Source organism: Podarcis cretensis (assembly GCF_951804945.1).
Source record: "Podarcis cretensis genome assembly, chromosome: 14".
Classification (NCBI taxonomy): Eukaryota; Metazoa; Chordata; class Lepidosauria; order Squamata; family Lacertidae; genus Podarcis; species Podarcis cretensis.
The window spans coordinates 34,513,536-34,538,421 of NC_137183.1; the positions used below are offsets into that span (position 1 = coordinate 34,513,536).

Genomic DNA, 24,886 nt, shown 5'->3' on the forward strand with positions numbered 1-24,886 from the left:
CATGGTGGTAATAGATTAGAAACCCTAATTGTGGGGTGGTAACTGCGCTTGCAGAGTCCCTGGGCTGTTGGTAGGGCTGAACATCAGTGTAGGGGCTGGTATGGAACTGACCCTTCAGTGTGGCAGCACCCATTGATATCAAGCAGGTGCCTTTATTATACTGTTTCTGGAACCTGCTAAAGACTTTTTATGTTTAGGCATCCCTGGTCAAAATCTTGACATTCTCCCAAAATGCTACATTCAGATAGAGAGCACAATGGATCTTGAACTGTTGAATTTATCAGTTAGCTGTTAATAGATTGAACCCTCTGGGATTTACACATTTTCCCCAGCACATTGGCACATGTTATAGAATAGGAATGACAGACTATAGAACGGGGCTATATAAAGCACGTAATTGGAATTTAGAAATTAGATAAACTGCAAGTATTAATAAGTTAGCATTAGGCTGTAGACATTATACATCTAGAGCACATTTACACCAAAAATAATCCTGGGAGCTGTAGTTTACCTCTCACAGAGCTACAATTACCAGCACCCTAATGAACTATAATTCCCAAGATTCCTGGGGAGTGTTTTAAATGTACAGTGTGCATGCAGCCTTAATATGTATGTGTGTTTCTGAGGGGGGGGAGTGGGAGAGAGTGAGAGGAGGAGGAGGAGGAGGAGGAGGAGGAGGAGAAGAAGAAGAAGAAGAAGAAGAAGAAGAAGAAGAAGAAGAAGAAGAGGAGGAGGAGGAGGAGGAGGAGGAGGAGGAGGAGGAGGAGGAAGAAGAAGAAGAAGAATTTCTAAATCTGCACACCACCTTTCTGCCCCATTATGCAAGTTTCGGTTCATCTTCTGAATAACTTGTCTCTTAAGGCCCAGAACTATTTTCAATCTAACCAACCTCCTTTTTCAAATTATAGATACCATTTATCCAAAGAGACGGCATCACCAATATTTCTGCTTGCAAATGTTGCATTTCATTCACTTTTCACACAGTTAAACATCTGGAGATAGGTATAAAAAATGGGAAAGTGTTTGCTGTACAGAACTCAATGTCCAAATATGTTCTCCCTCATTGGCTCAGCCTAAAGCTATCTCACAGTGTGTAAGAGTGTCTTACCCCCTCCCGCCTCCACATTATTCCCCAAGTATGAACAAATTATATTTTTTCTTCAAGTCATAAAGAAATGCTATGAATTAATTTTAATTTTGCTATAGAAACATATGCCACGTTCTACACTTAGATGGGAAAAACCATCTGCACAGATACAAGCTAGGGGACCAGGGCGTAGCGCTGTTTGTCGGTGCCCAGGATGGGTGCACACGTGCATGCCACAGGCGGGTGTGGAGCAAGCTTGTCCAGGCCCTTGGCTCCGCTGTTGCTGGGCAGGCGCTCATGTATCAGGCAGAAACAGGGCACATAGGGTGCTTTGCACTCTCTGCTCCCTAGCCACCCTCGGGTGGATGCTTGCATGCTGGGCAGAGGTGGGCATGGAGGGCATGCAACAGGGATCTCTGCGGGGGGGGTGCCTGGTTCGCCCTCCCAATTGTGCAACTGGGGCAAAGCCTGCTCCCCAAAAGCTATGCCACTGTAGAGGACAACTGGCTCGCCACTAATACATGTGAAAAGGATCCAGGGGTCTTAGTAGACCACAAACTTAACATGGGTCAACAGTGTGATGCAGCAGCAAGAAACGCGAATGCTATTCTATGCTACATCAACAAGTATAGTGTCCAGATCCAAGGAAGTAATAGTATTGCTCTATTCTGTCTCGCTCAGACCACACGTGGAGTACTGAGTTCAGTTCTGGGTGCCACAATCTGTGAAGGATATTGACAAGCTGGAATGTGTGCAGAGGATGGCAACTAAGATGATCAAAGCTCTGGAACTGGCCGTTACCCAGCCTCCAGATGGGCAGCAGTTGTAGCCTGTCATGGCAGGCCCTCAGCTCCACAGAGCAAAAGGCCTCCCCATTGTGTAGCTGACAGCTGGGGAATTACCTCAGACGCTGCAAAGAATGGCAGGATAGTCTGCCATGCCCAAGATAGCAAACTGACCAATCAGATGACCAGAGGGCCCCACTCTAAAGGCCAGCTGCACCCAAGTTAGGGACCACTGTTGGCTGAACAACCCACCCTCCTGCCCTTTACACTGTGATTATTTAGTATGCTAACCTTTTTCTTCCTTGCACTCAGTAATTGACCTTCCTATGGTTCATTAATGATTGCCGTATTCACAACTGGGAAGGAATTGGCCCCGTTTGGAGGTTTTGCCTCCCTCATAGCAAATAGTCACAACTTTTGGCAGATAAGGCAATGGGTGGATTACATAAGGCATTATGTAAATTACATAATATCGCCACAAAAAACAGAGAAACAAATCATGTAGTTTTTGGCAGAAGACGAACTGCAATGTAAAGGAAATAGTGCTGAAGAAGAAGAAGAAGAGTTTGGATTTGATATCCCGCCTTTCACTCCCTTTAAGGAGTCTCAAAGCGGCTAACATTCTCCTTTCCCTTCCTCCCCCACAACAAACACTCTGTGAGGTGAGTGGGGCTGAGAGACTTCAGAGAAGTGTGACTGGCCCAAGGTCACCCAGCAGCTGCATGTGGAGGAGCGGAGACGCGAACCCGGTTCCCCAGATTAGGAGACTACCGCTCTTAACCACTACACCACACTGCTGCAGGCGGCAAATACAGGGAAGAATGCAAAATGATGCCTTCTTACATTGATAACCCTTGAATGGATTTGAAACATCCGGTCCTCGCTATTTTAGATATTTGTATCTCTGTATCTGTAGCTGTTGCTTATTGTTTTGCTATAGTCTACACATCATATCTTTATATTTTTGTTCTAACTTGTAAGCCACCTTGTTTTGATAAATAAATCTCTCTCTTTCTCCCTCATTTAACAATATTACACATCAGAAGGTAGTGTTCTCCTTCATATGGAGTTTTTGGAACAGAAGTTGGATGGACACCTGTCATTAATTATTTAGCTGTGGCTCCTGCAATGCAGGGGTTGGACTAGATGACCCTTGGGGTCCCGTCTTACTCTCTAATTCTAAGATTCTAGTTCTCTGTATAGCTGTTATAGAGAACAAACAGTCAAGAAGCAAAACAAGAACTCACCATCAAAAACAGAATGGCAAGAGGAAATTCCCAACCCTACCTAGATACAGCTAAGTCCACTAAACTATTCATATAGCTCTCCTTTCTTTTTTGTTTAAAGAAGCCACCAGTAAATAAATTGGCACTATTGAGACCTTTGGTAGTTCAGATAATCAACCACTCTTCTCTAAATTCCAAAGGCTTTCAAATAACTTGACTGGAGCAAATGGCAATTTTGAGGAGTATCATTGGTGTCAGGCTTACAGGGCTGTTCAGAAGAAGATGAAGTTGGCATTTCAGATACAGCTTGTGAATTTGGTGATTGTACATTCTCAGTGATAGAAGCAAAGTAGATGCCACATTCAGACTCAACAGAATATGACCAGAGTGTTTCATTTCTCTTCCTTGTCTTTCACAGGTGCTGCAGTTTGCCATGTGGTTTTCCCCTCTCCATCATTTCCAATATAAACTCTGTCCCCTGACTCTAAGTGGGATAGTTCTATCACAGAATTGCACCAGTTATTGAAGTGTTCATAACTTCTATTAGTTTAGTCATTTGTAGAGGCCACCTTTCCCAGGTCAGCTCACTTTGGAATGAAACTCTCCTCTGCTGTTCAAATTGGGATTCTGATTTGTCTTTGCAGTAGCAGTTCTGCTGGTCTATCAGTAATGTTTATCTGTAGCTTAAAAGAGCAATATATGAGCCATTCTGTCTTCAGATATTATTTTTGGAAGACTAAAATTTGCTGGATATTAGTGTGGGGTTGCAATAATATGATAAAAGTTGAAAGAAGTCTGGAATGACTGGAATGCTATAAATTGGGATGCACTGTCGGCAGCAAGTTCACCTGGAATGCCAAAGCTAAGAAAGCTTTCCTCCCCAGTTGTGCAACAACACTGTAGCAGGTAATGTTGGATAAGGGAAGTAGATCAATATATCATGAACCCATAGCAACCAAACAATCCACAACAGTTGACACAGGCCAGATGCTAGTTCCCTGTCCCCGCCCCATAAGGCTTCAGTGATTAAAGGATCCTTCTGTTGTGCTAATAATCTCTTCTACAGTTGTCAACGGCTAATATTTTGTTCTTTGTGCCATTTCTGATTCCAGAGTACCATATTATCTGCTTGACTAACTAATGGCCTTTGATTATTTCCTCCTAGACTATGTACCAGCAATATAACCTTTTGTCGTTGACTCTTCCAATTCATTCATCTGTCCATGGTCAACAAAGTGCTTTCTAGTTATCTCTGGTCCATTGATGAGATTTAGGCCATCCATATCAGATGCAGAGAAAGCCTTCTGGAATCTCTGGACCTCCACAAGTAGATTTGATGAAATTGTTTTTTTGATGCTTTTAGAGAAGTGTGCACAGAACAAATATTTCCTGTCCTAGCTTGGCTTGAGAAACTTAGGGGAGGCAGGGTTGAGGGAGTTGCACTTACTGGTGAAACATCATCATGTCTAGAGCAGAGTCAAGTCCAATAGACACACTGAGGTAGGATATTCCATTTCACACCCAGCAAGGCACAGTGTGGCAGGGCTCTGGACTATATCAGGGTCTGGCATGTCTTGCTTTTCAGAAACCCATGCTGGGTTTTAGTAATCACAGCATCCTTTTTGAAGTGCTCACAGACAGACCATATGATTATTTGTTCTAGAACCTGTCCTTGGTAAGAGTCCTGTAGCAAGTGGGTTCCACTTGACAGTTGTAGAAGTGCTCCACCTGGTCCCAATCCATAGTTGCTTTCATCAGCACTTAACCATTGCTGGCACCACAAAATTGTAAGACCGGGTATCCCTTTTCCTCTGAAAAGGAAGCTTCCTGATTTGCATTTGCGCATGCACGCACGCATACACAATGCCAGAACATGGTAGATTTCAAGGATAAATGCAGTGGTTGTGCTCTGTTGAGATGATTTGCAAATATTGATCTTGATCATTCACCATTCCCCCCCAAAGTGTCTCAGCTCTGTAATACTAAAGGTATTTTCAGTTCTTTGGTGGCATTTACTTTTTCTTGGCATGCTGCACAATAACTACTCTGCTTTGGTAAAAAATACATTTCCTGTAGTTTCAGTTGAGTCTGAATTCATGGATCCAATTGAAGACTTATGACCATCCATTTATTATGGTCTTCCTTTGTTGAACCACCATGTATTAAGGTGTCTTCCACGAAGTTAATGGCTCTTTTTATGTCTCTAAGGAATGCTGTCAAATTCAGTTGAAAAATCTCAGACGCACTTGCGATCTTGAATGACAACCACCGGAAACAGACTCTTTGAAAGTATGTGATGAACGAAATGTAGACAATTTAGCACTCAGGTTTGTCAAAGGCATTTGCCAACAATCATTTGATACATACAATCTGGAAAGTATTTTGGCTCCTATTATTTTGAGGAAAAGGTCCTCTTCCATGGGAAGTAAGTATTTTTCATCATTCACTAAGCTTTCATTTCAAAAGGTAAGGGCAGCCTGTGACCTACCAGATGTTGTTGGACTGCAACTCCCATCATCCAAGATTATTGGCCATGCTGGCTGGGGCTGATGGGAGTTGCAGCCCAACAACATCTGGCGGGTCACAGATTTCCCACCCCCAAATGGGGAACCATGCTTGGTGTTTGTGCACTGCATTATTTGGCATTAGATATTAACCATGTTCACATAGTTACCTTTTAATAGACAAATGGGTGGTATCCAACTAAGATCTACTCAGAGTATATTCACTGAAATTAATGGGTCTAAATTAGTCACGCTAAATTAACTACAATGGGTCTAGTCTGAGCAGAATTTAGTTGGCTATAACCCACAAGTCTCCAAACTCTCCTATGCTACATCTTGAATTGTTTTTAGTAGTTCAATTCATAGCTGTGCTATGAATTAAGAGACTGTCCAGCTTAAAAATTCTTATCCTATATCCAGTGAACACAAAGTTTATTCAAGACATTGAAGATCCTGGGGTGCATAAGGTGATCTTCTGCAGGTCAGAGGAGTTTTGGAATCATGGCTAGGTCACTTCTGAAATGACTATGACAGCAACTCCTGGATGTCATTTGAAATCAATGATCCTTTCCCCCTGTGTGTGTCTTGTTCTAGGTCTGCAGGACAGAACTGTCTTTCTTCTTTGAACAGTGCCCATGAAAAAATAAAACATAGATTTAGGGCTGAGTCCTAAAAGGTGGCTTCCAACACATAAAAACACAATGTATAATTGTTAAATAGAAAACCTACAAAATCACAAGCAATCAGCACTGGCTGCAATAAGAACATGATTAATCATACCAATTAAATCAGTGGGGGTAGTTTAACTATGAGTTGCATCATTGTACCTGCCCCCATGGTTTTGTGTAACTGTGGCAACTTCTCCCCCCACCCTGTGCGCACATTGACAACATGACTAGCACCAGTTATCACATGTGTCACCTCTCTTGAAAGCCAAAGATGATTGTATGGGTCCACCTGAAGTGAAAACCAGCTTACAAGTAGTGATAGGCAAATCTGTCCTTTTCAGGTTCTCACGGACTTTCTTTCTTCCAAACTTAAATTTAATTCACCACATTTCTGCCTACGTTTGATTTTTTTTTTTAAAAGGCAGCATGAAAATCCACATGGGTTTCTCACTGGGAGAGCCAGTGGTGGTGTAGGCCAGACTAGTACCTGGGAGACCAGGAGTCAAATCCTTACTTGGCCATGTGAAACTCACTGGGCCACCTTGGACCAGTCACTGCATCTCAGCCTAACCAGCTTCACAGGGCTGGGGAAAACCACATATGCCACCTCAAGCTCCTTGGGGAAAAAAATATGGGAATTAAAGATGTACCGTATTTTTTGCTCTATAAGACTCACTTTTTCCCTCCTAAAAGTTAAGGGGAAATGTGTGTGCATCTTATGGAGCGAATGCAGGCTGCGCAGCTATCCCAGAAGCCAGAACAGCAAGAGGGATTGCTGCTTTCACTGCGCAGCGATCCCTCTTGCTGTTCTGGCTTCTGAGATTCAGAATATTTCTTTTCTTGTTTTCCTCCTCCAAAAACTAGGTGCGTCTTTTGGTCTGGTGCGTCTTATAGAGCGAAAAATATGGTACATTTTTTGTATACAAAAATGTAGTGCTTTTTTCTTTAAAAATGTTTAGGGGCACTCTCATTTTCCTACTCATATGGAAATAGTGCCCCTCAATGAGACCAAACTTAGATTCACAAAATGTTTAGGGGTATGCCTCCCAGAAAAAAGGACTGCATAAATGTATACCCAGTATGTGCATTTTGCTCTGCAAGCAGTCTTCCCTAACAGAATCCAATTTTTGTACACAGTTTCCACCAATATGCACATTTTTGTACACATTCTTTGGTTGAAGAACCGCATTCAGAGAAGGCCAGGTTCCAAAAGATAGCTGTGTTTTGTGGATTTCTTAAGGAAATGCAAATCTGTTAAGTTCTCATTAAAATGAAACAAATTTTCCCTCCCACCTTTACCTATAAGCTGCATTGTGCTCAAAGTTCCTGTGTAAATTAGTAGCGGCTAAGAAAGAAATTTTAATAAATCACTGTGATAAATGCACAGTGCAGGAAAACGAAAATGCACGCACACACACAGGCAGAATAATTTTTGATTTAATAAACTGATTTATTACTTTAGATTTAGAGGCCTATCAACTAGATGAGTAACTGGGTGCAGTTCTCCCCCCCCCCCAATATGGAAGAGCAGGATTTAAGGTAGTCAGAGCCTCTTTCACAATCTACTTAAGAAGACGTCACATTCGAAACCTTTCCCTGTCAGTGGTATCACAGGCTCCTGGGGACTCTTGTGAAGCGACTGCCTCCCCACCTTTCACAACTATCTCATCTTTGCCTTGTTGCTTTCAGCCTAAAATCCCAGAGCAACATGGTTTATTGTTTTAATATCTCTCTGGCACAAGGCAGAAGTATCCCACAGTGGCTACTTATCTGTCATATGTATTTTTGTGAACGAAATATCAAGACAAGCCTGCTGTTTGGAGGAATACCAGAAGACTGTCGGGCGGTAGCTGGGTTACATTTTCCAAAAGGAACAGAACAGTGCAAGTCAAGGGAGAGGTGGGGAAGAGAGAAAAGGCAGCTTCTGAAGAAAAGCCATCCGTATATGCTACTGAGGGATGTCTGGCAACCCCTAAGCGCTTTTACTGGCTTTATGAAACAGCTTTTCTATTCTGCTTGTATCCCTCTACAGTGGTACCTCTGGATGCGAACAGGATCTGTTCCGGAGCCCCGTTGGCATCCAGAAGCGAATGCAACCTGCGTCTGCACATGCGCGGGTCGCAATTCGCCACTTCTGCACATACACGTGACGTCACTTTGACTGTCTGCACATGAGCGAGCGGCGAAACCCGGAAGTAACGTGCTCCGTTACTTCTGGGTCGCCGCAGCACGGAAGCCAAAAATACTTATCCCGAAGCTACTTCAACCCAAGGTATTACTGTAATGTACAGTCGTACCTTGGATCTTGAACGGCTTAGTTGCCAAACGCTTCGGCTCCCAAACGATCAAAAACTGGAAGTGAGTTTCTGGTTTATGAATGCTTTTTTTGGAAGCCGAACGTCTGGTGTGGCTTCCGTGGCTTCCGATTGGCTGCAGGAGCTTCCTGCAGCCAATCAGAAGCCCGCTTTGGTTTCTGAATGTTTTGGAAGTTGAATGGACTTCTGGAACGGATTCTGTTCAGCTTCCAAGGTATGACTGTAGTGATGGGGAACATCAGACCAGGGGCCAATGCAGCCCTCAGATCTCACTATCTGGCCCTTGGAGTTTTCTACAGCTTTCCGTTTGTTCTGCTTTAGAGCTAAAGAGCAGGTTTTCTAGGGGGAAGGTGGTGGGAGGCAAAACTGCTTGAACCTGTGCCTAGAAAGCACGAGACAAGTGGAAAACCACTCAGACCCATGCTTTCTAGGCAGAAGTGTGGATGAGCCCATAGTTTAAAGTGCCTTGCAACCCATGGAGATTTTTAACCTGGCAAGGTTCTCAAAATTTACATCCAGTTTCACTTAGGATGTAATTTGGAAATAACTTCAAGGTAAGGTAAAGGACCCCCGGATGGCTAAGTCCAGTCAAAGGCGACTATGGGGTGTGGCGCTCACCTTGCTTTTCAGGCAGAGGGAGCCAACGTTTGTCCACAGACACCTTTCTGGGTCATGTGGCCAGCATGACTAAATCTGGTGCATGGAGGACCATGACGGAAGCCAGAGCGCATGGAAACATAGTTTACCTTCCTGCAGTAGCGGCATCTGTTTATCAACATAAACATCAGTCTGTCTTTTCACCCCAGAGTCCTAGGTGTGCTTCACTGTACAGGCTTCCCAATCAGTCAGTTGGTCAGTCAGTCAGTCAGTCAGTCAGTCAATCAATCAACTGAACACTCAGAAGGAACAGATTAATGCACACACTCCTAACTCTCTCCTTTGAAAAGAACAGGTGAGCTAGGCCTGTGAAACACATGCGGGTTTCTGGATAGGGCCATCTTCTGTACCTTAACTAAAATTACTGGATCAGGGCCCATGAACTTTAAGAGTGAGAAAGACATTAGAGCTTTAATTATCTGATGTCTCACTCTGTTTATTTTAATGCCAAACAGCAAACAGCGCCAACGTCCGACAACGGGACACATCAAATGAGTTTGTGTGGACTGAATGGAAGGGCTGGCATTGGCAGTAGAGCAGAGTGAATATTGCTAATTAAAACAGCTGAAATGGAATAGCATTTTTGGACACAATGGGCTGTAAACTGACTTTCTATTAATTGAGCTCAGTGTAATGACATATCGGAATGAATAGCTAGTGATCTGGAAATTCATTTAGACCATTAGTTTAATTACAGAAACTGATGGAAGTTTTCTCAGACAATTATGGAAAGAACTGGAGCACCGTGAGATAGGGTTTAGAAGATTTTGCATCTTCTCCATCTACCCTTCTCCACTTTTTAAAATATTGAATTGTGCCGTAGGAAACAACAGTAATAGACCTGAGTAACATATTCTTGTGTGGAAGCCTTTACTGTATCAACTAGGGGACAGATGTATGACACTCTGTCCATTTCAGTTTTTATTAGTTTCTCAATTTTCCAACCTTAAATTTAGTGAAGGCTGGTCTATTACGGCAAATGCGGTATTGCCCCACTAATCACAGTCTGTTCTTAGCAAGCCCCAGCTGGCTGCCTTCTTCCTTATGACCAGTGCAGGGGGGCGTGACACTGTCTGTCAGTTTACTCTTCTTCAGTCTCAGTGTTGCCCTTTGTATAACTTGGAAAGGAAGAGGATGGCCCTGTTTGTCACTGGTTCTGGCGCCCCCTACTTTTGGGCTCCCTGCGCTCCACCCCACTAGCTCTTATTCACAAGCCACCACTGCTTAAATCCAATATGCTGCATTTCTTCATCAGTTTGTGAATTTTGTGTACAAAAATAGTCCTCCTGAAAATCCGATAGAATTTTAGAGAGCATTTCCCCTATGACACACATTTCGCAAAGACATTTCCCTACAATAAAGCAATTTTTTAAAATTAATATATGCATTTTTATGGGCACCTTCCCCTAAAAAACATTTCTGCGCACTCGATTTCTTTGGAGAACTGAAATCCAGAGAAAAGCAGATTCTTTACAGCCACCCAGCAATGTTAGATAGCAGTCCAGGTTATTAGCTTGGCTACCGTGGCTCATACTTATGGTGTGCGTGTTTTTAAAATGTCTTGAAGGGCAGCCACAATAGTTCATGACTGTCCTGATCCTTGATGGGGGGGCAGTGCAGCCCTACTCAGAACCAGCAACACACCATTCCCAGAGTCAGACAAGCCACATACCAAAAGCACCTCTTTCTTGTCAGGAATTATTGATACAGTCCATTACCAATCTCAGACACTAGTTTAGCATCATCATCTAAATTAGATGAAGGGGGGGGGGTTATCACTGTACTGATCACATTGCACCAAAATCCCAGATCTGGCAATTGCCACAAAGCATCTTGTTCCCAGTGGGATGCAGTTGGCTGAGCTTTCTGGAGCGGCTTGGGAATGACGCTACATCACATCATTCCAGAAACATGGGGGGCATTGAAGAGAGCCATAGATTGCAGTGAGAAATGCAAGACCCTTGCTTGAAAGTTTTTTTCACCCCCACAAAACAGAAATGGGGTGATAGCATCCTCAAAAAATTAAGGGAAGTGGTAGCCCCCACCCCCACTCTGAAGATGTTGGAGAAATTATTGTCCCCCTCTCATGATCTTGCAGCGTGATCTTGCAGTTTTGATTAGAGCAATGTACATTAAATTAACTCAAATTATTTGATTAATCAATTGTTTATTATTTGAGTAGTTTTGTTAGTTTAAATGTGGGACTATGATTATTAGTACAACAGTAGCAGTAGTAATAGTATTTTGGGTAACTGGTGTAATCAGAAGCCTATTATGGCTTTAAGCGCTATATACTACTACTAATAATAATAATATGGTTTTGAATGTGGACTTTGATTCTATTTCTTACATTGCTTCCTTTTTGTTGGCACTTGTAAACTGCTTAGAGATTCCTGCTGAAATATGAAGCAGTACATAAATCAACTAGCCAATTAAATAAAAGTAAAACCACTTTCGGATGGTTGAAAACAGCAGCAGCAACAACAAAAGTTAATTTCTTAAGCTTATCCCATGACAAACAGATCAGCAGCCAAACATTTGCATCACTTCTCTCTGTATATCACATTTCAACTTTGCGAGATATTAAGGGGCTGAAATTGACATTTCACAGGCAAAGCAAAAAAGAAAAGAGCTGCAATGACTGGCTTACTTGTGGACGTGTATACTAGTGAACTGGGGGCACTGTACATGGGAGATCCCTCTTGGTTTGCCTGGCACAGCAGCACCCTGCCTATGAAAGAGAGAGAGAGAGAGAAAGAGAGAGAGAGAGAGAAAGAGGAAGAAAAGAGAGCACGGTCTGAGTTTGGGAACACTCAAGCTAAATTAGTTAAGTTGAAAGGAAAAAAAAAAGCAGCATGATGAGGCTATGAAAAGTGCATTGCCTTTGGCTGAAAAGAATCACCACCACCACCAAAACCTTTCCAGGTACACTAAAACTTCAATCCTACCCCCCACTTACCTGGGAGTAAGCCACACTGAAGTGAATGGGACTTACTTCTGAGTAGACATGTGACCATATCCAGCATTCTCTGTCTACTGGCACAAGAGCCCTTGCACTAACGGATGACAATGTTTAAAGGTTGTGCAACAAAGGTTATGCTAGCGGAGGCTTGATGCACAACAGCTGGTTCTTGTTATGTAACCCACTGCACAATAACCTTTTATAAATGCACTTGCGTTTTCTGTTGTGAAATAGTTGTTTCTGGTTGTATAATACACCGTTTCCCTTGTGCAACTGTGTCCCACCAGTGCAACAAGTAAACGACTAAATGGCTTTCACTTAGCACTGACTGGGGCTGCAGCCTGCATTGTTGTTGTTTAGTCGTTTAGTCGTGTCCGACTCTTCGTGACCCCATGGACCAGAGAACGCCAGGCACTCCTGTCCTCCACTGCCCCCCGCAGCTTGGTCAGACTCATGCTGGTAACCTCGAAAACACTATCCAACCATCTCGTCCTCTGTCGCCCCCTTCTCCTTGTGCCCTCCATCTTTCCCAACATCAGGGTCTTCTCCAGGGAGTCTTCTCTTCTCATGAGGTGGCCAAAGTACTGGAGCCTCAGCTTCACAATCTGTCCTTCCAGTGAGCACTCAGGGCTGATTTCCTTCAGAATGGAGAGGTTTGATCTTCTTGCAGTCCATGGGACTCTCAAGAGTCTCCTCCAGCACCAGCAGCCTGCATTACATACCGACAATTTGACACTCCAACCATCCCAATGTAAAATATATATTAATTTCATGTTGGGAGGCCAGGACAGGTGCACCCCCGAGTAGTAAAAGTGGCCACTTGCTCTCTCTCTCTTTCTCAAATTCTTTCCACATCTAGGCTGATGTTGAATCTGTCCTATCAATTCTCTCCCCCCCCCCCCAAAAAAAGGTCCAGACTAATGTTCATTCCATCCAATGACCAAGCATGGTGGGTTATTTTTCAGAGTGGAAGGTATTTTGAAGGGAAGGGGTTGTTTTCTTCAGTGAGCTCTCATTTAGAAAGGATGAGCAATACATTTTGTGGACTTTAACATGTAGTTCAGTTGCCTCCAGTGTTAAGATAACTGAACACAAAGGACTTGTATACCTTTAAGTATTAGACAAATGGGGGGATTTTAGACCCTTTTCTTATCACTGCATAAAATGTTCACTCTACCCAAGATACCATCTTCCTTTTCACCCCAGTTTGCTCTGTGTTATTAATCCTATGATTCTCTACACCTTACAGGATAGCTAAAAATGTATTTGCACCCATACACCAATCATGCTGCTACACTCACCCTCAATTTATTCAACTATACTCATATTTTTACACAGCTCTTAAGGTTAACCCTTTCCCCGCACCTCCTTTGACTACACAAGAACAAAATAAGAGTTTGGATGCTGGTTCAGGCCAAAGGCCTATGTGGTCCAGCATCTTCTTCCACAGTGGCCTCAATGGGAATGCTGCAAGCAGAATCTGAGCACAATAGCACCCTCCTTACTTGTGATTTCCAACAATTGCCACTCAGAGGCATATTGTCTTCAATAGTGAAGGTGGAACACAGCCATTGTGGCTAATAGATTAAAAAAAACAAAACAAAAAAAAACTGTGAGATGTATCCAATGTTACTCATACTCAGAGTATACCCATTACAATTAATAGACATTAAAGGGGGAAATAGTGCTGTGTTAAAATCATGTCCTCCAGTTTCTCAAAGGGTTTCTTCCTCTGCAAATGTGCCTTCTTATTTTCTGCCTCATTCTCAAGGCACTTGGAAATTTCTTTAGAATTTCAAGGGGTGCAGATTTTCAGCAGATTTTATCATTATGAGACGGACAAGGACAGTGTGTGTGCTTTTCTTTCCATCAAATATTTCTCTGGCACTCTGCAGCCTCCTTGACTGTTCCCACTTCCAGATCTGAAAAAAGCCCCATGAGAGAAGTCATCTCATGATTTCTTCTTCTGGATTTTAACTGAAATGTGGGCACTAAGGAAGGCTGCGGAGTGCAGACTGATTTGTTAGAATGTGAGAAAGAAGACTCACAAACACCTCATGGCCATATCGAAAGTAAGATAAGCCCAGCAAAACCCTTACATCCAACCCATGCAAATTTCACCGCTTTGTTCTCTCCCCTTAAATAATTTTCAAATGCACTTTCTTCTCTTGTTGATTGATGGGGAATGGTCAGGGGGGAAACTCGCAGAGGGATTTTTTTGCCACAGTGTTAAAAAGAAAAGAAAACATTATGTGATTGCAAGCAATGCTTCTAGGGTAACATGTAGTTAGGCTCTAAGTGATCTGGAATACTACTTTACAAGGGTTTCCCAGTCACACAGAGGGAACTCTCTGTATTTATAGCTGCATATGCAGTGGCTCTTTAGATGTTCCAGTGAATGTGTGTAGGTTAGGGCTAAGCATGCCACAACAATCCCATACCTCCTCACTCACTGAATGTGCAAAGGTGTTGATCAGAATCCTCATTTCATCCACACATTTGCCACTGAAATGGTTAATGAGAAAAATATCCTCATTAACTACCTTAATGGTAAAGACGCCAGGGTGACAAGATGTAACTAATTGCTCACTAGGTGATCTTGGACATCCAATTAATCAAGGGACATTTTTTTAATGGTACTTTTGCATTTGTATATCCCATTTCCACTGTTCCAAGCACTTCATGCACATTCGCTCAGTGATTCTCATGACAGTCCTGCCAAATAGATGGGATTTCACCCCTGTGATACAGATGGGCAACTGAGGCTGAAAGAATGGCACCTAGGCTTTAAGGCAGGGATGTGGAACATTTTCCTTCTGAGGGCAATGTGCCAGAGGTAGGCGGGTCCAGGGGCAAAAGTGTGGTGGGCAACAAATACTAATTTACTCATACACCCTTCTCTACCCTCCTTCTAGGCAAGCAAGAAGCATGATCAGAGTTCAAATGTAAACTACAAAAACAATAATGCAGACAGGAAGCCAGCAGGGGTGTGGGGGGCTTTCCAGTGTTGTGCACTGTCTGTTATATACATATATAACTATCTCCCTTTTGGACAGAAGTCATGGTTTTGCCCAATGTTAATTTTATAATGAATGATTTTAGAGTGTTGTTTGTGTTGTACTTTTGTACTGTTTTATTGTTGTTAGCTGCCCTGAGCCCGGCTTCGGCTGGGGAGGGCGGGATATAAATAAAATTTATTATTATTATTATTATTATTATTATTATTATTATTATTATTATTAATGTGCAATGAGCTCCTGGCTCTTGCAATGTTCTCTTTGAGGCCAAAGTAGCAGACCTGAAAAAGCTAACGGAAGCAGAGATGCTGGAGGTCTGAGGCCTTCAGGGATGGTATAAGTGTGTCCCACTCACATGACGGTTAATTCCCCTGCTCTCAGGGAGAATGAAGGTCTTGGGGATGGAGAGGGGCCATTTGAGGAAGAGGTAAACAGTCCCTTATAAGGCTGGTGTAAAGCTATGTTCTTGTGCCGATAATACTTTTCTAGAGGCAGGGGGATCAGTAGCAACAGAGATAGTTGGGTGCATGGTGGGCATACAGAACTGTTGGGAAACTGTGTATGTGCAGCTACTCACACAGAGTCAATTAAGGTTTGGCAGACAGCCAGAAGGCAATTTGAAGGAGTAAGTCTCCCTGGTGATAACAGAGATATGGAGACCGCTCCCTGATTGGTCAAGCTCTCTCAAGGGAGTGATAATTAATGGCCTACTAACTGGAATGTGTTAGTTCAGTATTTCAGGGTTCAGAGTTCTGTGTGTTGGTGTAGGAGTTGGAGGTTGGGAGTTGGGAGTCGTGTATGAGAGAGCTAGCAAAAGATCCATGTTCTGTTCCTGTAAATAGTCCACTGTATATAATAAACACCTAACTACAAGTTCCTGGTTCCTGCTTCGTCTATCCTGTCTGCAGCCAAGTTGCCAATTGCTTCCGTGGATTCTGCATGTACTCTACTAGGTCTGGCTAAGGTCCTGCAACTAGTCAGAAAGTTGTGAAACACCAAATAGGTTTTGCCAACAGAAAACAGGGTGAATTGTCTGCTGGAAGCATTATCAAAATGTAAAGACAACTCCGGCAAAAACACCCAAGCAGGATGCAATCCAGGAACAATGAGGGATGTGATTTGGGAAGTGTCCTGAGGGCCAGAAGAGGAGTCTTGGAGGGCAACATTCAGCCCCTGGGTCTGAGATTCTGTCCCTTCTTTCTGAAAAGTGGACTACCTAAACCTAGGAAGTTTTCAGATGAGGTAATGTTTGAAATGAAGAATACCAGATCACAGTACCAAAACACAATCTATTACGGTTTACAGAATATTATTATATTTCAAGCATAGTTATTTCTCTCATTTGTTGTTTAGTTTGTTTCTTCTCTTGTAGCTCCTTTTTTCTTACAATAAAAAAGTCTGTTTCTTCTTTTCCAACCCATCCCACCCTTAGCAAATTTATTCCAGGATGCTGTTAGCAAAATGGATTAAGTTGCTTTCTAAATACATACAAATTAACCCGATATTGTTTAATATTACTTATGTTAATTATATATAGACGTTTCAGAACCTTTTTAAAAAAAATAAAGCTGTTGCCATTTTTTTAAAAAACAAAACAAAACACTAATAACGTAGTGTTGAAGTATTATCATACAAATGGTAAAAAAACACCCAGCTAGATTAACAACTCTGATGATAGTTAATGCATTCCTAAAACTTCTGAGGAGCTGTTACAACCCATTACAGCTGAAATATTGGTGTATGAAAAATTAATAAAGCCAGCAGAAAATGGAATCCGGCATCTGCAGCAGCTATTTACATAGAAAGAATCACCCGGAATTAATTATGCTCTATGTTACATTCTAATGAGTTTTTCATTAAAATGTACACTATTATGGAAGCTAAATAAGGATTATTCAAAGAAAAATGCCAACAGCTGTTATTATTTTGAGAAATTAAAATTAGTTAATTGGTTATACATTTAGATCTAGGTCAGGGTTAATCGAACACTATTTATCATACCATTAGCCTGTGTGTTTTGTAGGGGAAATAATGTCTACATCACCTTCTTCAGGGTCGTACTTCCCTGGAAGGAGCAGGTTCCAAGACAGCAGGGTGCTCCTCTTGTGCTCCTGTGTCACTCTCTCTAGGTAACCTCAGTGGCCAGGAGTGCCTTTTAGCAGCTGTTTCAGTAAAACAGGAGTATGGCAAAGTGCTCTATGTGGGGCTGCCCCTGAAGTTGGCCCAGAAACCGCAGGTACTGCAAAATTCAGCATCTTGACTGTTCATTGGGAAAGGATACTGACGTCATGCTATGCCACTGCTGCTGCTATTAGTTAGCTATTAGTCAAAGTTCAAGATGCTGGTCGTGGTGCACAAAGCCTTAGGCAGCTTGAGACCAGGATACCTAAATGACTGTGGTGGTGGCTACGTGTCTTGATGGCTATATATAAAACCTTCAATATCTTTGGCAGCTTGCCTCTGAATGCTAGGCACTGCGGATCACGAGTGGATGATCCACCTATACAAAGGATTGCCATTGAGTATGTGGGTTGTCCACCGTGAGAACAGAACTTTGGACTAGATGGGGCTTTGGCCTGATCCAACAGGGCTCTTTGCATGCTATTAAGGCACAGTCTCATGCATGTATGTCATGAGGAATGCCTTGATGGATTTTCATGGGGGAGCATTAAAATTCACCATTCCCTGACAGAGCTGCATCATGCAACATGTCATATCATGTTCCTCAGCTCTTGAACTGCTGCAAATCACGAACCTGATCCAATGCATAGCCTTGCAAAGCATTAGCCACATTCCCAACAATATTTCAAGAATCAAAGTCCTTTAGCTAAGCTTGTCCCTCCCAGTGGATCTCTCAAATAATTGGTGTTAAGGTACTAATCTGCTGAGGGAATACAGGGCACTGAGCAACTGTACAACAATGCTCTACATGTATTAATCATATTGCCAACAACTGTGCAATTACTGTTCAGACTTGAGAGCAGCCCTCAGGGGGAAGGGTAGAAACACTCATGGAGGTGATGCTACCAAGGATCTAAGTGACTTGGATAGGGCAAAGTTTAAGTGGAAACCTGTAGACCAGACTGTGGACTGGGGCCAGTTACAGGGAACGTATTACTTCCTTGTTAAAACAACTTCACTGGTTACCAGTCTATTTCCAGGCACAACTCAAAGCCCTATATGGCTTGGGCCCAGACTACCAGAAATATCACATTTCACTATATTAACCTGCTTGGGTGAGAAATTCCCCTTTTCTTGGTCCCATAAATATCAGAAGCACAGTTGGTGGTGACACAAGAGAGAGCCTTTTCTGTGGCTGCTGTCATATTGTGCAAGTTGTTCCCAATAACACTGAGATTGGCTCCCTCTTTGCTATCCTTCTGCTGACAGGCCAAGACCTTCCTATTCAGGCAGCCTTTGAAATCTAAGGAACAGGTGATGCTGGTCACTGGGTTGCTGCTGGGGCTTACTCTAAATGTATTTTATAATAATATACATTGTGTATCCGAAGAAGTGTGCATGCACACGAAAGCTCATACCAAGAACTAACTTAGTTGGTCTTTAAGGTGCTACTGGAAGGATTTTTTTAATTTTGTTTTTATAATAATGTTTTAGATGTTGTAAATCACCTGGGATCACAGCTTGGGGGAGAGGAAGGATATAAATACATTTTCTGAACTGTCTTCAGAGGCAGGCCTATGTATAATGTGCTGCAGTAATCTAACCTAGAGGTTACCAGAGCATAGATAACAGAAGTTATGCTATCCCTATCTTTATAGAAGTGCAGCTGGACCACCAGCTGAAGCCACTGAGGCCACCTGAGCTTCAAATGACAGCAAAGGATCCAGGAGTATCCCCAAGCTATGTACCCCCTCCTTCGGAGGGAGGGTAACCTCATTAAGAGCAGGCAGCCTCCCATCCATCCGGTCTAGGGAACCACCCCCTGACAGTGCCTCAGTCTTATCTGGACTGAGCTTCACTTTGCTGGCTCTCATTTAATCCATTACCAAGGCAAGATACTGGTCCAGCACTTCCACTGCCTCACCTGCAGATGTAAAGGAAAAGTAGAGCTGTGTGTCATCAGCATAAGGCTGACAACTTACTCCAAAATTCCAGATGACCCCACTCAGTGCTTTCATGTAGATGTTAGACAACATGGGGGATAAATTTAACCCTAAGGAAGCCCCACATTGAAGGCTCCACTTTTAATGGCAGAAAATTTCAAAGACTTTATACACTAAATCCAGCATCTTGAAATTAGCCCGGTAGCTATGTGGCGGGCAGTGCAATTCTGCCAACAGTGGGGTAATGTTTGGGCAGTACAATGGTACCTCCGGTTACAAACTTAATTCCAGAGGTCCATTCTTAACCTGAAACCATTCTTAACATGAGGTATGCTTTTGCTAATGCTGCCTCCCGCTGCCACCGGTGCGCAACTTCCACTCGCATCCTGGGATAAAGGGGCATCTACTTCCGGGTTAGTGGAGCTCATTACCCGAAGCGTTCGTCAAGAGGGCGGTACGTAACCCGAGGTTCCACTGTATCCTCTCCCATTGAACAGTCAAGACAGTTGCATTTTGCACTAGTTGCAGCTTCTGAAACGACCTCATGGACAGCACCACACAGAGTGCATTGAGGAACTCAATGATCAACAAAATTACCTGATCCCAATCTGTATAGAGGATTTTGCAACAAACCCAGAACCTTACTGTGAAGTCCCCAGGTCTACAGCTTCCCTTGGTTCAAGAAATTTGCATTGAGGCACCCATCTGGCTTTCCATCGGCACTAGGCAGGTACATTAATTTAATAATTAATGAAACAAACGGGGGTACACCCCTTACGAAACAAATGCATAGGACTGCATGAGTTCCAAATGACAATCTATACATCCATTTCTACTAGTAACAGCAATGAAAGTGGCATTCAGTTTACTGCATTTCCCCAACAATTTACTAATTGTTAATTTCTGCATTAGATTTCAGCTTTCGCACAATGTAGAAGCCACTTCAGGAAAACTAATGAAACATATCACAAGTTTAGCACTCATTTCTGTGTTTTTGGTTGCAGGAAAAAAAATTGTTTGCAGTCTCTTTAACCATGAAAATTGTGGGAGCAAGCTGACAAAATTTGGGACGGTATACCAGCATACAATTCTTTACTGTAATTTTCATGGAGGGACAGAAGCAGGTATGTGTGTAAAGGGTGAGTTACACCATGCCCCACTGACATAAATTAAATTTAGGGCAACATGCTGGCATATCAGTCTAAAAGCCCCAGTTCCATAGAACATGGGTAGGCAAACTAAGGCCCGGGGGCTGGATCCAGCCCAATCTGGCCCGCGGACGGTCCGGGAATCAGCGTGTTTTTACATGAGTAGAATGTGTGCTTTTATTTAAAATGCATCTCTGGGTTATTTGTGGGCCATAGGAATTCGTTCTTTTTTCTTTTTCAAAATATAGTCCGGCCCCCCACAAGGTATGAGGGACAGTGGACTGGCCACTTGCTGAAAAAGTTTGCTGACCCCTGCCATAGAGAAGCAGGTTCTCCAGTGTAAAAGGAACATTAGAAAATGGTAGACAAGAGCTAGCATTACAGTCAGGATAACACAACTACACAGTAAGGGTGTGTGGGAGAATGTTGTTGAATGTGGATCTTCAGTCCACCACCTGATGAATTGTTGGGAAATGACTCTCACCCCCAAGAAAAAAATGATGAAGTAGTTCCTCCCCCAAAGAGAGAGAAATAATGTTCTTGTCCCCAATTAGGGTGCAGAACTTTGAGAGACCAATTTCACATCGTTCTAGACTGCACCTCTATCAGCAGCAGAAGCAGCTGGCTGTAAAGGGCAGAGCCATTGTGCTAGCTTTCCAGCAAGTGGGCCTTACCAGGGAGGAGAGGGGAAGAGGCAAGGAAGTGGGGGAATCTGTGTGTTGCGATTGCAACGGTAGAGCCAATCTGGTGCTCACTTCAGTGCATTTGCATCTCATTGAACTCCCCACCACCATACCCCAATCCCTCCTGGTAAACAACAGCGACCCACATACCAGGAAGCGAGTACAGAGGCTCTGCCTAACCCACCACGAAGCTTCTGTTCAGCATGCCAACACTTCAATATGAGAAGCTCCAGTGACCAACTTGAGTTTAAGAAAGATGCCTTGTCTTGCTGAAAGAATTCCAGTGGTTCATTGTGCAACCCAATTACATGTCTACTCATATGTAAATTCCATTAGAATCAATGGGGCTCACTCCCAGGTGAGTGGATTTAGAAATGTCATTAAACATTTCTTAGATTTTGAACTTTTACAGCAGCCTAACCTGTAAGAATAAGAAGTCTGCTTTTACCAAATAATTGTGGGCGGTGGAGGAAGACGTAAGTAGCCCTTGCCATTTATTACGATGCTCAAGGTTTCGGAGTTGATTTACACTGAGCGGCTCCACTTTTGACTTTAATTGTCAGCTTGGAGTTGTCAAGACATAACTATATCTTAAATTTGCATTGCATTTTTTTTTGGGGGGGGGGGGGTCTGCACTTCCCGCTTTTGTCTCTTGATCTCGTCTTGCGGAGTAATTGAGCTCCATTCTAATTTTCTTCCACAAGCAGGGTGCTCCCCTTCCAAGGAAGTGAGTTATGCGTATTCAAGAGGTGTGTTGTATGAATCTTGTTAAGGTTTGCCGCCTTATAGTCTGCACTGATGGAATATTTAATCAAAGAAATGAGTTGGCAGTTATGATGTACAACACGGTAAAGGCTTGTGGTGTGTGTCTTCACCGCCAATTGAGAAATGGGTGATTTCGCCATTCATCAGTGCCAGACTGACAGCTTTGTATAACCTTCTCCTTTCTTTCTTTCTTTCTTTCTCTACCCTTAAAAAAACTTATTTATCAAGATTAAAGATATTTTAAATCAACAGTTTCTTTGCAGATATATCATCTTTATTCCCAAAGTGGCCAAATTTTTCATTATTTAGTAGTGGGGGGGGGGGAGAGAACTTCTCACTCTGACTATGAAGCATTTTGGATTTTCCATGCAACATTGCTTAAACATGACAATGTTGGGATCTAAAACACAACTTCCTTTACCTTGATGTTTACTGTCATATTGCACTCTGTGGTTGATAGTCATCAGTCAAACTGGCATCAATCAAACAAGCCATCTCAACTATTTCAATACCACTCTGCACCAAATCTGTAAGTATTTTACAGTTCTTCCTAACATCACCACAACATTTTTTAGCCGGTGTTCCAGTAAACCTTGAGGTCTCAGGGAAATTTATCAGTGGTTCCTCAATGGGGCGGGGGGAATCTACAAAGGAGGATAAACTTTTCTTAAAGACAGCTTGTCTACCACTACAAGTCTCTCCCTAGATACAGCTATGGTCATTAATGCAAAAATCATAGTTCAGTAGTAGATTTGCCTGTAGAGGGTCCCGGGTTCAGTCCTCCACATCTTCAGGGAGAGTTGGGTATGTTCGATGGCAGAAATCTTGGAAAGCCAGTGGTCAGTATAGACAATACTGAACTAGATGGACCAAGAAGGCAGCTCCCTATATTCCTGAGGGTGTATGGGCATGCTTTATGCATACTCAATTCACATAGAACAAGTCTGAGGCCCAACAGCACTTTCTGCACACTGTATGAACTGAGGTGGGTGCCATAGGGGACTTCCCAGAATACCCTACAAGAGGGGTGGTGAAACCTTTCCAGCCCAAGGGCCAACAATCCTTCTAGGCAACCTTCAGAGGGCCAGTCATGAGTCATGGGTGAGACCACCCTAAAAAACACAGTACCCCAAGGGTGGCCCACCTTTATGTTCCACCTTTTCTGGAAAAGGTTCAAGGCAACATACATGGTTTCCTCCTCCATTTTAATCTCACAACAGCCATGTGGAGTAGACTAGGGCAGAGGATTAGTGACCGTTCCAACGTCACTCAGAAAATGTCCTTTCTGAGTTGTGATAGGAACCAGCATCTCCCTCACCATCCAAGCATTCCATTACACTGCTGTCTTTCATGAGATTTCACAGTCTTATCCTGAAGTCATCTTCAGTTATGATTCTACATCTCAGATGCTAATCTTACCCTTCTTAACCAACACACCATATTGCAGCTGTCATGTCATAGGGATATCAATGTACAGTGCGAAAGTCTTGGATTCAAGGCTTACGCTTGCAACAAGGAAGGCACTATGTTAGCCTCAGCTCCCTGTATGTAAAAAGAGGGAATAATAATGACCTAGTTTGATGTTTCTTTGTTATTTTAAATAAATAAAGATACAAAACAACAATAACAACCATGACCCACTTCCCAGAGCTGTTGAATAGCACACTCCAAGAACAGATAAGAGCTCTGTGATGATCTATTGTTATAAAAGGAACTTTAAACATGCACTTTGGAAATAGTATTCGTTCTTTGGAAATGGAGTATGCTAATATTTCCACTAGAGCACTGCAACCTGAACAAGTTCCTTGTGTTTCCACAGGTCCTTTAACACAGGGATTTTCATGTGCAGTTACAAAACAAAACTAGGTCTAAGTCAACTTTATTGTTGCCTCAAAACTGACACATTTTTGGGGTGGGTGGGTGTGCTCTCACTGTACTTTGTCTCATTGCTCCTCCAGCAAGGCCACACTCATCTCTATACTCTCCTTGAGAGTTTTTGGCTGGATGAAATGGGTCGCTGAACTGTGATAATGCCTCTTACTTGCCTGGGGAGATAATGAAGAAATGTAAATAGGGTGTGGGGTGTATAAACCACTGTATAAACCACTGGCTTTTGTATGGCTGGAGTGTAGTCTACTGTGCAAAGGTAACAGTTAACATCCACTGCTCTGCCCACCTCTGGCGCTGCCTACCACTGGCTTGTGCCCAAGAGCAAATGCATCCTTCAAACCAAAAAGAAAAAGGGGTTGGAAGCTTTGCCACTCCTGATCTAAGGCATGCATCCATACCAGTAATTAGAAGAACACCAAAAGAAACTCTACATCTTTTATTGGCAGGGCAGACATTATCATTTGCACTGCCAAATTAATACCATTCTAATGGTAACTATAGATTCCTATTAGAAGGGCCAAATACCCCAGGCTTGACTATAAAATTTCACCAGGGAACTTCATGAGGCTGCATGCCAAAATCAATAACCTGCCATTTTTTAAATTAAGAGACAAAATAAATGTTAGAGGAAAGTCCAGTAAATTAAGAAAATTACCTTCTAGAGAGATTGAAAGTATTGATTTTAATGTTCAAAATATGTGAACTCTTTGTGGCCTACTCTTTGAAGGCAATTAGAAACTGGACAGTTAATTCAACAGAAGCTTGAGAGAGAAAAATCGATGATTATACTATGGGCATATTATGATATTTGTCATTAACCCAAAGTCATTTCTATCAAGTGACCAAGGTCTCTGATTTATCTGTTCAGGATGGGCTCTGTTTGACTAAGGTGGGTACATAGTAAATTTGATTAAAGTTACAGCAACACTGTTATCTAGAGCTGAAGATAGATGTATGACAAAACAAGATATTGCTCCGGTCTTCCTTCATGTCCCAAACTGTCTGGCGCAAAAGGGTAGGCCAATAATATTGGCCTACTATCTGCACTTTCTAGAATCAATTTTCTAGAAAAGCTTTCCCAGCTGGAGAACTGGATCTTTTGATTTTTTAAAAAA

The 24,886-nt window shown here is 42.6% G+C and overlaps 1 protein-coding gene across 37 annotated transcripts in view; it reads right to left on the reverse strand.

Annotated features, from left to right (window-relative positions):
* RBFOX1 (RNA binding fox-1 homolog 1) overlaps positions 1-24,886 on the reverse strand; it is a 1,485,186-nt gene that overhangs the window by 77,147 nt on the left and 1,383,153 nt on the right. For 31 of the 37 annotated variants that reach the window (XM_079952553.1, XM_079952527.1, XM_079952530.1 and 28 more), the window contains one exon: positions 11,893-11,973. The exons of the other annotated variants lie outside the window; for them this stretch is intronic. In XM_079952553.1, the coding sequence (XP_079808679.1) occupies positions 11,893-11,973 (81 nt within the window). The remainder of the gene's footprint in view (positions 1-11,892; positions 11,974-24,886) is intronic. 37 annotated transcript variants of the gene reach the window in all.